Source organism: Myotis yumanensis, unplaced genomic scaffold (assembly GCF_028538775.1).
Source record: "Myotis yumanensis isolate MYYU_CA2020_CCGP unplaced genomic scaffold, mMyoYum1.0.hap1 SCAF_2, whole genome shotgun sequence".
Classification (NCBI taxonomy): Eukaryota; Metazoa; Chordata; class Mammalia; order Chiroptera; family Vespertilionidae; genus Myotis; species Myotis yumanensis.
In genome coordinates this window covers 160,347,147-160,362,797 of record NW_027223753.1, presented here as the reverse complement: position 1 = coordinate 160,362,797, position 15,651 = coordinate 160,347,147, and the positions used below count along the sequence as shown (strand labels likewise).

Below are 15,651 nucleotides of genomic sequence, written 5' to 3'. Positions count from 1 at the left end.
CTAACTTCACACTCAAAGACATACACTCCCCACCTCATTTCTGAGTTCTTCTCTCTTACAAAACCCTTCACTGCACACCTGCTAGGGTCTAGACTTTTTCTTCTCCCAGGAATGAGACAGGTTGAGATTTCTGCACAGCGAAGAAGTTGGGCCGAGTGCTGTCTAAGGCACCTCGCAGACAAGCAGCGAACCACAGTGACGAGGAGGAGGCTCAGGCTCAGGAGGCTGGGTTTGAATCCCAATTCTCCACTTAGTAGATGCATTTCCTTGAATGAGTCACAGTTGTCTCTGTGCCTCAATTTCCTCACCTGCGGCCACCTCCTGTGGTTGCTGTGAAGATGAACTGAAATAGTATAAGGATCTACAACACTCAAAACACACTGTATGTTCGGTCTTTTCATTAGGACTGCTAGAAGGCTCTGCAGTTCTGGTCTCATTTCCAGAACACACACTGTGCCCCTATTTTGTGTCTTCCGATCCTTTGGCTTAAGGTGCCCACACCGAAGACTCATTCATCCTTAAGGCAAATCAAATCCCACCTTTCCTGGCAGCTTTTCCAAACTACCTTAGCTTATAATGAACACTAAATTCTCTGAATTTCTGTAGCACTTCTATACCACTTTGGGGACATTTCTTAGTAAAAAGATACATATTTTTTTAAACCACTACATACAAACCCTTTAGGAGTTTGTGAAGTTGAATGAGGCAAAACTGGTCTCAACCAAAGGAGAAGCTAGGGCCACAGCGCCTGGCACTGAGCCATGCGTGCCTGGGGCCATTCTGTTGGCACCACACGCTCTTCCTCATGTTTAGCCCACGTTGTGACAGGACCGATCACGGAAGCTCCACAAGACAAGTGACATGTGAGCTAGAGCCCACAGGAGGGTCAGATTTCCGCAGACATTCCGGAAGATAAAAAGGAGGCAAAACAAAACAAGATTCGGCCCTAGAAACGGGGAACACATCAGTTTATGAACTGCAGGAGACAGAAGGGCGTGATGAAGGCTGGATGAGTTTGCTGAGGTCACTGGAAGACTTGTATGCCTAAGAAACCAGACTTTATTCAGGAGGTGCTGGAGAGCGACAAAGGGCTTCCCGGCTGCATTTTTTAAGTAGAGAGGTTGAGCTGCCCGGGAAAGTCATAGATCAGGGAGACAAGTCAACGGTCTTTGCTTTGGCAACCACCCTGTGTGAGCGAACCAGGGCCTGACCCAGAATGGGGGCAGAGAGAGGACGGAGGCCGTGAGGGGGAGATGTGTGATGACACCCTGGCACGTTGGCAGAGAAACAGGGGGTACTCAGGATAGTCGTGAAGAGAAGCGGCCAGTCTGCCAGGTGGGAAGATACAGAATTTTATTTTAGACATCCTGCATCTGGAACACAGGAAGAAAAATCCAGACCAAGATGTCAAGCAGGCAGTCTGGCACGTGGTACTGGAGTTTAGGGACTCAGGCTGCTTGGAGCTACATTATGTTGAAACTGTGGAGGTAGATAAGCTCCCTGAGGGAGAGGCCATACCGATACAAGGAAAGCGCAGCGCCAGGCCCTTGCTCCAGTGTGCTACTAAAAAAGAGGGCGGAAAGCAGCACCATGGGAGCGCCCCCATCTAGTGCGTGAGAGGAACAGCAAGTACCGAGCAGTGGGGTGTCAATCATCTGTACCTGTGAAGTGTCTGTAGGTTACAGACCTGTCTCCACACTTCAGCCCGTTTGCTCTTCACCACACTCCAGTGAGGTGGGCAGGCTTACCGTTATGTCCCATTTTACAGATGGGGAAATGGAGGCTCCAAGGCTCTTTGCCAAGATCTCCCTGATGGTTAGTGGGAGTCTGATTTGCACAAATCTGTCACCACAACCAACCCGTTTTACGGTGTTTGCACCCAGAGAGTCCATCGTGGCCAAGGTTAACAAGAGACAGTGTAGATGTTGATCTGGCAAGGCTGGGAAGAGAAGGCAGACGGGGACAGGCTCATTCTGATGGTGACTCTGATCAGGGAGCAGCATCCCCTGCTAACGAGGATGTCAATTAGCAGTAGCTGAGACAGACACCGATGATTCACCAGACGTCAGTGACAGCACAAAAGAGGCAGATCTCAGTCTGGAAAATGGCAAAGGCTGCGCATCCCTGACCTGGCCTGGCTTCCGTCTTAGTGAAATCATCTGGTTGGATACCTCCCAAGACATCTGAAGAAGAGGCAGATTTATGGCCCTTGCCATAGACATGGCCACAAAGGGCTCAAAGATGACAAAGATGAAAAGGAGACCGAGGGCGTTAACCCAGCTGGAGTTCAGCAACAGCGAGGGAGCGAGCTTTTGATTCCTGGGGATTGCCAGCCCATCTCCGCCCTGTGTTTGAGGACAGAAATGAATCCACACCTCTAGTCACCCCGTGTCTGGGGAGCTGTGGCTGCACCAGGTGCTGGGGCCTCCAGATCCCTCCTACAGTGGGTGGTGTCCATGGTGACCAGCACCCTCCCCCTCTATGGAGCTGGGAAAGGGTGAGAACTTTTCAAAGGAAAGCAAAGATGCTTCCCTAAGAAACTAAAGGGAAAACAAAACAAAATAAACCTCAAACAAGAAAATAGCGAAGCAAGGAAATGGATGAGTTCACATGACACAGATGCCTTAGGCCGAGGTACCTGACACCTGGCCAAGCCTGGTACCCGGACAACCCCACTGGCTTTCCTGTAACGCTGTCTAGGGAAGTGGAAGGCTCGCATTTTCTATTTTTCAACCTGGGCCCAGGCAACCTGACAGAAGTAACCTCAGGGCTACCCTTGCAAAAGAGCCCAGTGTGAACCCAGGGCCACGGGGGAGGGCCTTCGTCCCAGAAACGTCCTTCCCACTTTGTTTTTGTCCTTAATAACTGATGCTTTGAATTCCTTTAGAAAGGGGAACATTACTTTAATGTACATAAAGAGCTTAAAATAAAATGGACCCATGCCGGAACTGGTTTGGCTCAGTGGATAGAGCGTCGGCCTGCGGACTGAAAGGTCCCAGGTTCGATTCCGGTCAAGGGCATGTACCTGGGTTGCGGGCACATCCCCAGTGGGAGATGTGCAGGAGGCAGCTGATCGATGTTTCTCTCCCATCGATGTTTCTGACTATCTATCTCTCTCCCTTCCTCTCTGTGAAAAATCAATAAAATATATTTAAAAAAAAATAAAAAAAAAATAAAATGGACCCAGGAGTAGCAAACCACACACTCATTCGTTCATTTATCAGCATTGGGTACCTACTATGAACCTGTCTTATTTCAGTGAGAAACTCATTAATGTCAACTGGTGAGCAAAGTGATTTAGAACAAAAGCAAATATGGGCAGACCTGGCCGTGGGTGGCAGGGACAAGCTCTGTGGGCGTGCGGGAGGGGTCGCTGGGTTTGACAGGTAGATGCAGCAATGGCTGAGAACCGCCCAGAAGGTGCCCGAGACTGGCACCAAGACCTGGCCTGCTTTGAAGGGGCTGCTCTGAAGGGGCCTGTAGTTCGTGATCTGGTTGGGGCTGGAGCTGTTGACCTCCCACTGCACCGGAGTTTGGAAGTTGAGCGGAGCAATTTTCTGTGTGTATGCGGGGACAGATAAGGAGAACGCTGTGGGTAATTAAGTCTTTTCTCCAGGTGAAATAATCTTAAAATATGGTATCTGTGGAGGCCCCAAAATGTGAAGGGAAACGTCCCCAGAGTGATGTATGTGTGCCCCACGGCCAAACGTCTCCAGGCAAGTTGCTAAAAATTCACTAGTGAGAAACACGCAGGACCTTGGTATCCCCAGAATGAGGTCAAAAGAGAAAGCGCTGGCTCTTTGCAGCCCAACTTTGCAGCCGCCAGCAGAGCTGTCCCATACCCAGGTGCTGCCACTGAAACTTTTCAAATTGACTTGGAACTAATCACCAACTTAATGTGACCCATAAAGATCACGATGCAGTTTTAAGACCCAGAACGCCCTTATTGGGACTTTGGCTGGCCCCACGGAGCTAGCTGTTTTTTTTTTTTTGTTGCCCCCAAGAAACCTCTCCGCCCGCTCCCCCTCCCCCCAAACCCCAAACCTCTGTGGCTAAGGGTGAATGGAGAAATGGACAGACACAGGCACAGAAGAGACAAGCCTGGCAGGGTGGGGAACACAGAGTTGGCCAGGACCACCAGTGACTGACCCTCAGCCCTGGGCGAGGTCTGACCGCCCAGCACCCCTCCTCTCTCACTGACCATTCTGGCTGTTCCCACCGCTCCGCAGGCCCGTTTCCTCAGTGGCTCCTCTTCCCCCTCAGGTCCCCTCTGAAACACCTTGTGTTCTGTCTGCTCTGCCCTGCACACCCTGCACACGTTCCTTCAAGACCTAGGGCTCCGGCTCCCACCCGGGCTGCCTCCTTTCCACCATTCTCCCGCCTCACAGGGCCCCAGGAGCCTTGGCAGCCTGGGTAGGAGACAGCCTCGGGCACCTGCTCTGCTTCCGCTGCCACTGGTGTCACTGTGCCCCTTTCTATGCCACTGGGCTCCCTGTCATCAGGAGCCTTGGCCGCTTTGGAGCCCAGCCCCAGGAATGCTGGACCCCGATGGTCTGCTGTTGGCCACCGGCCTCCCGGCACACCCCTTGCTGTTTTCTTAGATATTTCATTACAGGCCTTTGACAGGTGCTAAACTCTCCTGGTCCCAGCAACTCCATGGCATCAGTTCTCAACATTCCCCAAGGACAGGTGTCTGAACCACACGCCAGGGCAGCAGCATAGGATAAGTCCCCCTCACGATTTCAAAACCTGCCCTCCCCCAGCTCCTGCTCCATGGCATCTCCCCAGGGGGGAAGCAGCCAGCCCCGCCTGGCCCATGCGCCTCACTTACAACGTGGCCTCGCAGCTGGGTGGCAGCCTTCTGGAAATGCGGCATTATCCTCTTGCACATGCTGCACCCTGGTCACCGGGGGGAGAAAAAACAGACTTGGTTACTATGGGCGCTGGGCCCTGCACTCCGCCCTCCCTCCCCTCAGGACCACCTCTACCCACAAACATGTACCCCGCCTCCAGGAACACATAGGAACTGGAGGCAGAGGCGCTGGCCTCCAAAGAGCTTACATTCATGAAATAGGACAGAGCCCGGCAGTGACAATACACGTGGGAGGGACGAAGCAAATGTGACACAGCTGGAGGAGGGCAAGGCACCGAATCACTGGGAGCCGACAGGGAGCTCAAGAGGAATTCAGGGAACCAGAACCGGTGGCAGGAGAACACCCGCTTCATGCATAGCGGAGAGCCTCCCCTCCCCACCCAGCCAGGGGCTGCAGAGGAACCTGGATCAAATATCATTAGAAAAATGCGCAACCATGGACACAATGACGTTCGGGACTTCTGTGCCTCTTCTCCTTCATTAACAAGGATAATTGCTCAGTGACTGGAGGCAGGCCTGCCACGAGAAAGCTGGCTGTTGGCCCCATGGGGAGAGCGCCAGGCCAGGATGACACGCCTCGGGTCCCCGTCTTCCCTCCACTTGCTGGGTGGCCCTGGACAGGCCACTCGGGGCTGCTGACCTTCTGGCAAATGAGAAGGTTGGACCGGACAGTTCTGACATTGGAGGATTCTGTGATGCTCTTGGCTCAGCCCTCTCTGGGGTTCTGTGGTCGGCCAGTCACAATCCTCTCCTGGGGTGGTGAAGCCCCTGAGGCTTGGAGAGCTCAGGGCCAAGACAGCCAGGCCCCAAACATCCATTACTACTTCAGAGTGACCTTGATTTAAAGCCCCCCCCTCCCTCCAACCAGAGTGGGCTACATCTCAGTGTGAGTCCTGCAGAACACCAGCACCGTTTCCTTGGATGTGGACGTGCTGACACGCAAGGCTGTCTGACAGCACTTGGCTGCAAAGCAGGCTTTGAGATGCATCTGAAGGCTGCAGACACCAAAGCTGCCCGGAACCCCATGTCAGGCTGGGTCTCATCTCAGCATGGCACGGAGCAGACAGGGCCATGCGGCAGCAGGCTGACAAGTCTAATCCGTGTTGAGCGAACGACTTGGCAGGTGTGGGCAGAGAGATAGAGACACTGGGAAGCTGTCGGCAGGTCAAACTCCCCAGGACCACCTGAACCTCCCAATACCAAGTCTATTGGACAAGGTGCGATGCACGATACTTTGACACAAAACTCTCAAAATGCCCACAGCCCCCTCCCTGACATTCCTGCCTGGCAGACAGATGCACCCCCTCGCCCTCAGCATATTAGGCCTGGGCTTCAGTTCATGCCATCAGTTCAGGCTCAGACCCAGGGAGACTAGGAGAGCAGAAGCTGTGGCGAGGTCAGGCTGCAGGGCCACACCAGGCATCTGCCCTCGGAAGACAAGATGTGCCCTCCCCTGCCCGGCCGGTGTGGCTCAGTGGTTGAGCATCGACCTGTGAACCAGGAGGTCATGGTTTGATTCCTGGTCAGGGCACTTGCCCGGGTTGCGGTCTCGGTCCCCAGTGTGGGGTGTGCAGGAGGCAGCTGATCAATGATTCTCTCTCATTGGTGTTTCTCTCTCTCTCTCTCCTTTTCCCTTCCTCTATGAGATGAATAAAAATAAACAAACAAAAAAGATGTGCCCTCCCCAGGAGCTGCCACCATAGCACAATCCCCACAGCGTCATGAAGGAAGCGATATGACACTTGTCAGGGGACGTAGCAGCTCCCACTGTGGGATTCTGAGGGCAGGACGAAGGCCCACTTCACTGGACACCGTCCTCCACCAGGTGGATGCCACCCAGTGGGAACGACGCGAGGCTGCACGGCAGAGGAAGGAGCATGGCTCTGGGGAGCATCTCCCCTTGACTGTTCCTGCCTATATGGCCCTGGGCTACTGACGTAAGAGGCCTGAGCCTCCGTTCTCTTCCTGTGCAGTAGGAACAGCACCTGCCCTGCAGGCTGAGGGACAGAGCCAGGTATTCAGCAGAGGAGGCTCAGTCAGCACCAGGCCTGAGGGCTTGCCTTCTGGCCCACAAGGAAAACACTTCCACAGGGAACGGAGGAGGTCATTTCAAAACCCAGAGGAGAAAACAGGAGGCACACTTGCAGCCCTTCGCCCACTTTTACTCAGTGACTTGATGAGATGGGAGGACTCTGACACCCACTGTACTACACTCATCAGTCAGGAGCCTAATTTATTACCTGTCCCCACAGGTGTGGCCTCTCTCTCCCAGCTTTCCCTGCTGCAGCCTGCAGCAACATTACCACTCAAACCCTCAATGAGTGGTGAGTCGGCCAACTGTCCCCATGGGTGGAGGCCAGCAGGGGGAAGAAGTTTTGGGGGAAGAGGTCATGCCAGTTACCAAAAAGAGAGCAGGTACCTATCTGAGTTTATCTTCCCACTGATTCAATGGGAGGCAGGGGAAGAGATAAGACTCATTAGCCCTCTCAAACCCTAAAGGTTAGAGCACTCAGCCTATTATTTTCTCGTTAATGCAGTCAACAAACATTCACTAAATAAACCGTAGGTCCTGGGGATCCAGATTCCTTGTCACAACTAAAGGCTCACATAGCCTCTGAGTTCCTTCACCCCAAACATGATCACAGGGACGGAGCCCTGAAAGGCTCCCCTGTTAGAGAATCGGTGTGTGTCCCAGGCATAAGCTCAATTATGAGGCCATGGAAGACTTGAGTGCCAGCGTAGAATAAAAGCACAACTGTGTTCCATTAAAACCAACAGCTAAAGAATCCTGGGGTTCCTCGCCTAGGACCCAGGAGGCCATCTAACCCGACCCCCCCACCACAAATCTGAACTTCACAGCTATGCATTTCCTCCCTCCCTCCCTCCCCCACTAACTGCCATGACACCTACAAGGAACCTAACTTCTCCCACCCAGCTTCCCATTTTGTGACGATAATGCCCACGCTGGCATCGCTGCCCACCGTGGTGAGGAGGATGGGCACACTGCCAGACAGCCTGGGAGTGGGTGAGAGGGATGACACATTCAAGTGCAAACTGCGAGGAACCCACTCTTGGTTAGGGATGAACAGGTGTCATTATACTGATCCCGTGGTTATACCAGGATCCTGCTTGTGACGCGTGCTATCTACTGACATACATTGTTTTAGTCTCACTTAACCAATGTGTTGAGTCCTGAGGGTTCGGACATGAGCCAAAGGAGGGGGCTCATGTCCTCAAGGGGGTGTGTAGGCAGGACAATCCTGAAGCAATTCACAGGTAGGCAGTTAAAAAGACCCCTCCAAGGAGAAACAAAAGGGGGTGAAACCAACCAGTGAGTGTTATAAAGAAAATGACCTGGGGTTAAAGTATGGAGCACTCTAGACAGAGCCAGGTCTTCTAGGAAGAGAGGCACAGGCAGGCACACCCCTGGGGCCAGCGAGGTTTCTGTGGGGAGGGCAGGTGGGGCCACACAGTGATCAACATGAGCTGAAAGAGGCTGTTGTCATGGTGAACAGCCCCAAGTCAGGCAGGACCACCAGAACCCCACAGAAGAGCATCAGCTGGAGAGGCATGGTCACCAGGGTGAGAGTGGGAGGGGCCTTTGCTCAAAGAACTTCTCAGGAAGATGGACTTTCAAGAGTCAACAAAACCCCAGTGCCACAGCCCATGATACCCAGCCGAGCCACAGAACCCCAGGCACACCCACCTCCCACTACCCACAGCCCCTCTTTCTCCAGCTGTCAAGCATCTGGCTGTCATGAGGGGCATGTGATGGTCACTGAGTCCCAGCTGTAGGGGCCTCACACAGGCTCTGGTCCATTGTTTCCTAATCGGTAGGTCAGGACCCACTAGACTACAGGGGTGGCCCAGACGGGAGATATCTGAGGCTTTGGGGGACATACTGTCACTACTCAACTCTGCTTGGAAGCAGCCACAGACAACGTGTAAACAAATGGACGTGGCTGTGTTCCAACAAAAATTAATTTACAAAAAAAGGCAGCCAGCCTAGGGGCCAGAGTTTGTCGACCCTTTATTAGAGGGTTATGAAGTAGTTGGAAGAACCAATGACTTCTTTTAAATAAAACAGAATAAAAAAGAAAATATCAATGGGTACTACATCTGGTAGAGTATGTAGTAAAGGTTAGTATGATTCTGTGAAACGTTTGTTTCAGCTTGTTTACATATAATTTATGTATACTTATAGTACTGAGTTTCAATGAAAAAATTTTAATGCTGTGAAATACGTCAAAAGTTTGAAGGCCATTGCTCTGATCCAACCCCTTCTTTTCCAAAACTAGAAGCCGAGGAACAGGGAGGTGAAGGACTTGACCAAGTTCCCCAGCTCACTGGCAGCACACCTGGGGTTAGGACCCAGGTCTTCTGGTTGTCATCTTAGTGATCCTTTGCTATTCCCGATGGCCTCTTGCTGTATCCAGAGACCGAACCACTTTCTCCCTGGTCCTGACTCCCGTCTCCTCCCAGGTGGCACCAGCAGAGGTGTGCAGGAGCTGGGAGCTGGAGGAGCTCGAGCTGGAGGAGCAGCTGCCAGGAGCCAGCAGGGCTCCGGGTGGTGAGCAGCGGCAGCACCTTGGAGAGCGCACTGAGACTCCAGGGAGGCCTCACCAGGCACAGAGCTGGCAGGGAAGGGGCTTCAGGCCCCCGGGAGGCAGAGGGGCAGGGGCAGGAACCTGAGAGGAGACCTGAGTTGTGGCTGGGTGGACCTCGGGGTGAAGAGGGCAGAAGAATGCCGATTCCAGCAAGAGAAAAACTGACGTAGAAGCAGGAGGGAGAAAAGCCAGATGAAATGGTCAAGATGAAGGATAAGAGGCACAGATGGTGAGATGGGATGAGCAGCGTGATTCGGGTTCTAAGTGAGAAACTGGGGGCCTGTTCCCAGTCTCCCGGCCCCACAACCCCCAGCTGCCCCGCCAAGAATCTGAGTAACAAGCTCTGGCCCAAAGGAGAACAGTCACTCACACGGGGCATAAAACATCATCAGCAGCGGCTTCTCTTCCTTCTTCAGGAGCCGTCTGAAGTCCTGAGGCACAAGCAGAGAACACCACAGGTCACACGCTCCACAGTAACAGAGGCCCATCCCCCAGGGACCACAGTGCTGGGCGGGGCAGGCGAGCACTGCAGAAATCCCACTGTCAGATTTGGGGGTTGGGGGTAAGAGTCATGGCGTGTCAGGATCCGAAAGAACCCCAGAGACCATCTCTGCTGAACCTCCCTTGCGTATTACAGATGGGGAAACTGAGGCCCCGAGCAGACAAATGGCTTTCCCACGGCCACCTCCTGGGATGAAGGAGTCGGGACCAGGCTACCAGCTTTACTTTCAGCTCCACCTGAACAATTAAACTTCTACAGGGAGCTTTTCATGCCGCATGAGGCTGTCAAACAGGCTGCCCCTTCTCACGTGGTCTATGAGCGGTTGTGCTGTGATGGGTGGTTGTTTTCACGTAGGCCTGACATGTCAGACAGGGATCTGGAACATGGGGTTAACCCACACCTGCTAATCTATTCCCCCGGCCCCAGCCCCAGCCCGGCCCCCACTACCCATGTCCCCAGAGCCCACTGTGACCATAGAACAAGACATGCCCTCCATCTCCAGGAGGTTACAAGCTACACTGACCATGGGTATTTGTAAAACCCGTAGAGAACACTGCCCGGCACATTGTTAGGCAATATAAAATTCTTGGTTGAATAAATACAATCAATGTAAAAAGACAAAGGCCACAACAGTGCTAATGGAGAGCCTTCTGCGAGAGCAGGGCAGGAGAGCTTTCTTCCCACGAGAGCCAACGGAGTTCAGGAAAAGGCAAATCTATTAAGGACGGCAAAGAAGCGCCACGACAGAGCACATTTTGATTAAGATAAGCTCCTCTAACCAGTTTCCATAGAAGAAAATTAGAGGTTTTTCTCTTCTGAACAATAAGGAAAATAAGAGGAAATTTCAAAATGCTGCTTTCTGGCAGCAACAAGACGTTAGGTAAATAGATGGTGGTACTACAACCGCACAATGGAATATTGCTGCATCACTGCAAACTATGAAGAGGGGTATTTAATGTCACAATAAGATGTGCATGTTACATTAAGTGGGGTGGGGGAGCAAGTTACAAAACAGCATATAACAGCTAATGAAACTTTTGTTAATATTTATGTACCGCATTATGTTGAAAGCCTAGAAGGCTACAAGAAATACCAGCAGTGGTATCTCTAAGGGAAGGGATGGAGTGATTTTTTCTTTCTTTTACCCTTAAGCTATATTTTCTAAAATTTCAACCATGAATACACATTACTTACAATTTTTCAGCTAGATAGAGAAGATTACAAATATTTTATGGGAATTTAAAACATTTTATAATAAATTCTGAAAATGTTTACTCTTGTTTATATTAACTAGAGAGCGAAGGCACTCATTTTTTAAATTTTTATTAAATTTATTCAGATGACATTTGTTAATAAGATAAGTTTCGCCGTAACCACTTTGGCTCAGTGGATAGAGCGTCGGCCTGTGGACTGAAGGGTCCCGGGTTCGATTCTGGTCAAGGGCATGTACCTTAGTTGCAGGCACATCCCCAGTAGGAGGTGTGCAGGAGGCAGCTGATTAATGTTTCTCTCTCATCGATGTTTCTAAGTCTCTATCTCTCTCCCTTCCTCTCTGTAAAAAAATCAATAAAATATATTTTTTTAAAAAAAGAAAAGGCAGAGCTATTTCTTAAAAGAAAAAAGAAAAGTTTCAAGTGTACAATTCTATAATATGTCATCTGTATGTTGCATAGTGTGTTCACCACCCAAAGTCAAGTCTCCTTCCATGACCATACATTGGGCCCCCTTTACTTTTCAAAAAAATATATTTTTATTAATTTCAGATAGGGAGGGAGGAGAAAGAGATAGAAACATCAATGATGAGAGAGAATCATTGATCAGCTGCCTCCTGCATGCCCCCTACTGGAGATCGAGCCCACAACCCGGCCATGTGCCCTTGACCGGAATCGAACCTGGGACCCTGCAGTCAGTAGGCCGACACTCTATCCACTGAGCCAAACTGGCTAGGGCTACTTTTTATTTTTTAATTGATTTTTAGAGAGAGAGGAACGGAGAAGGAGAGAGAGAGAAACATCAATGTGAGAGTGAAGCATCCATTGACTGCCTCTTACACCCGCGCCCCGCCCCCCCTTCCCGACTGGGGATGAAGCCCACAACCTGGGCATGAGCCCTAACAGGGAATCAAACCAGCAACCTTTTGTTGCACAAGAAGACATGCAACCAACTGAGCCATACCGGCCAGGGCTGGCCCCCTTTACTCTATGCTACCTCCCCCCACTCCCCTGTTCCCTGATAAGCACCATACTGTTGTCTGTATCTATGAGCTTTTCCTTTGTTTGTTGCTTTCTGTTTTATATACATGAGTGAAATCATATGGTTCTTGTTTTTCCATCTGACTTATTTCACTGAGCATGATATTCTCAACATTCATCAATGTTGTCAAAATGGCAGTATTTCATCTTTCCTTATGGCCGAGTAGTATTCCATTGTATATACATATACACCACATATTCTTTATTCATTCATCTATCAAAGGACACTTAGTTTGTTTCCATGTCTGGCCAAAAGGCACTCATTTTAAGACAGAATTTGTAACCCAATCTTTGACCCTGACTTGGGATGGAGGATGCAAACACTTTGAAAATGATCTGGAATCCCTACAGATAAAACCTGGTAAAAGGTCTGAGAAGAAACGTTTTTCTGAGCCTGTCACAATTTGGTTTCATTTCCTGAGTAATAACAAATATTACTTTACTTTCAAAGATGCTTAGTTACCTTCAGTAAGGATGGATTACAAATATGAATCGGCAATTCAACTTGCATTTGGAACTTTTAGTTATTTCATGTCGGGATTTGATTAGCGAAAAAGCAGCTGTATCTATATTTCTACATGAGAGAAGATGGCAGAAAGTATAACAAGAGGACTGCCTACAGACGTGAAAAAATATTTGCTTAATATTTCTAGTCACAGAAGAGCAATCTTAGGAGCCTGAGGACATGCACATCTTGGGGAGGGAGGCACCAGGCTATCACTGGCCAGGGGCTAAAACTGCATATTATCACAAGATCTACCCAGGAGCAACATCTTTTTGAGCTGTTTGTTGTTGCATAGCTATAGGCACAGGTGCCACCAACTCCTGGCCCTTGACATGCTTCTTAAAAAGGAAAGAGAGTCAAGGCTGTATGGAGACGATAAATCAGTACCTCCAACCCCCCCAATCCTGGCCAAACCCAGAAATTGAAGCTTAAAGAGGGTAAACAATTTGTTCAAAGTGACACCATGCCTCAGAATATTAGAGACCTGACCCAAGCCTCTGGAAATATAACCCAAACCTCGCAGATAATTCTTTAAACACAACAACAAACTCAAACCCACTTTTTTTAAAAGCAAAAAAACACAAAGTCGATTCCAGCAGCAACCAGATTACATAACAAGGAGAGGACATTTAAATAGATATTCCTATAAGGAAACTCTAAACATGTTAAAATACATTAAGAAAGAGTCCATGGAGGAAGCTCTCAGGCAGCCTGTGAGGCTGGGGAGGAGCATCGGAGAGGAGGGTCCTGGCCCAGCTCCCCTGGGGAAAAGCACAGCTGGTCAAGAACACTCTACTTCTCAGCTCCTTGGATACCTGTCCCTGGGAGGCCATGGTTCAGGGGACGCTTCCATTTCTGATGGGGAATATGTTACCTTTTCACTGTCAATGTGAACCACATCTTTGGCTCCAGGATCTTCCTCCCACAGCGGGGGCCCTTTCGGATCCTTCAGAAAGGCCACTATGGACTGAGGAAAAGAAGACAGAAGGCAAAACTCAATTTAGCCAGGAAGAGGGAGGTAGGGGAGACGGGAATCTGCCTGTTTCCCTGCCTGGAGACCCAGGTGCCTGGAAGGGAACTGCATGCGGCCTATGGGCATACACTTGGGAGTGTGCCATTCTGTGGCCCACTGACGTCACTGTGAAGGCCCTAAAAATGCACCCCCTCCACCAGGCCATTTTTCAGCCACATGACACTTTACTCTGGTTAGTTGATCCATACCTACTGTGCTTCTCCATGGAACCAAACAAGGAAATTTGAGACAATCAGTTGGCTTGTTCAAACCAGAGATACATTCTGCTAAATCCCACCTCCTCCAGGAAATCTCCCTGATGGGTTTGAATAAAGGTCTCCAGCCCTGCCCAGAGCAGATACTTTCACTTTCATGCAGCCACTAAAAGCGTTCACCACGTAAGTAGGTGATCACACCTACTTGTAACCTGCCTGGTATTTCATGATCTCAACTGGGTGAGAGAGCGTTAACCCTGACCCTCCTCTGTGGAGCTTGGGATGGGAAGCCCCAGAGCAGGGGGCCCATCTCTGTGGCCTGGTTGCTGCACTTCTCTCCTTGGACTCCTGTCTAGACGGCCCAGGATTGAAGACCGGACAAAGAGCTTCAGGTACAGGGCTGAAGTAGCCTCTGTCACGTGGACAACCAACTCCGGTCTCTGCTTCCTTTGGGAAGGACACCATGGGGCGGGGCCAGGGGGCAGGTCCCTCCACCCCCCTCCGACCTGCCACACGTCACTGGTCCAGGACACCCGCAGCATACCCTTTCCCCTGTCACTCTGGGAAATGGGGCTCAAAGTCTGAGAACCAGGAATGGGTACCAGAAACTAGCCAGGCCTCCATCCCTCCACCCTGGAGGGAGCTGCCGGCCTCTGTGGCAACAGATGGAGACCTCAGTATCCCCCAATTTGATGCAAGATTCTGCTGCTCCTGTCCACTCTGCTCAAACTCCAATGAGCATGGGATGAATTAGGCGTGCCCCTGTGTATGCTGGGGGAGGGAGGGAGGTCTGGGGTGAGACAGGGAAAGACCCTCTCAGGGAGGCTACGTGTGAGGCTAATTTCTGGAAACTGCTATTTCGAAGGAACTATTATAGGAGAATGGGGCACAGCCAAGACTCGGAAGGATCTCATTCAGGTAATGCTCCCTGTCCATTCAAACGGAGCTCTGAAACACCTCCTGGCAAGAGGAGGGCGTTTCCACCAAAGGCAGATGGCCTTTCCCCAGTCCCTTGTCCAAGCTCTACTGCGGCAGTACAGGCCAAAATGGAACCGGCAGGACCTTCCGAGACCCACGCTCACCCACAGCTGCAGGGACACCTGTTCACTGGGCCACTGAGAAAGATGCTGCAGGTGCCCAGCTGCGCACTGGTGCAGGGTTCTCAATCTAGGGTGCACGGTGGGCTTCAAGAGCCTGTGAAACCCCAGACTCATGTGAACACACTTATTTTAATGTATGCTCACACACTGATTGTGAGGAGGTCTGGGACTTTCAGGTGGACTATCAGTGGGCGAGGAACCCAAACTAGGCAGGACTCTGGGGGGCTCCTGTCCCACACCAGCACGAGCTGAGATAAAGGGTTAGCGCAGTATCCCATTCCCCTACCCCCTCCTCAGCAGCAAGGAAAAAGCATGAAATAGCCTCTTTTAATGTATTAATTGAAACATTCACACTTGCAATCTTTTGCTTTTCAGGTAGAGATTATTCTCCTTTAACTGAAGTTGAATAATCCCATTCATAGGTTCTCTTCAAATTGTTCTAACCAACAAGAACTTGGTTGGGAAAGTGTGTAGGGAGCAGCCCCTGACCCCATCCTCAGCCATCTTATTCCGGGTGCTCTGCATCCCAGGGAAACGGTCCAACACCTGCACCCTGGTCTTCAGGATGAGTTCATGGCTACAGGG

At 50.8% G+C, this 15,651-nt stretch overlaps 1 protein-coding gene across 1 annotated transcript in view; it reads right to left on the bottom strand.

Moving 5' to 3' along the window:
* The window catches only part of PDIA5 (protein disulfide isomerase family A member 5), an 83,699-nt gene that overhangs the window by 31,748 nt on the left and 36,300 nt on the right, over window positions 1–15,651 (bottom strand). Inside the window, exons 6-8 of the mRNA XM_070406346.1 lie at window positions 13,614–13,706; window positions 9,851–9,911; window positions 4,832–4,899 (exon numbers count right to left, since the gene is read on the bottom strand). Coding sequence (XP_070262447.1) covers window positions 4,832–4,899; window positions 9,851–9,911; window positions 13,614–13,706 — 222 coding nt within the window. The remainder of the gene's footprint in view (window positions 1–4,831; window positions 4,900–9,850; window positions 9,912–13,613; window positions 13,707–15,651) is intronic.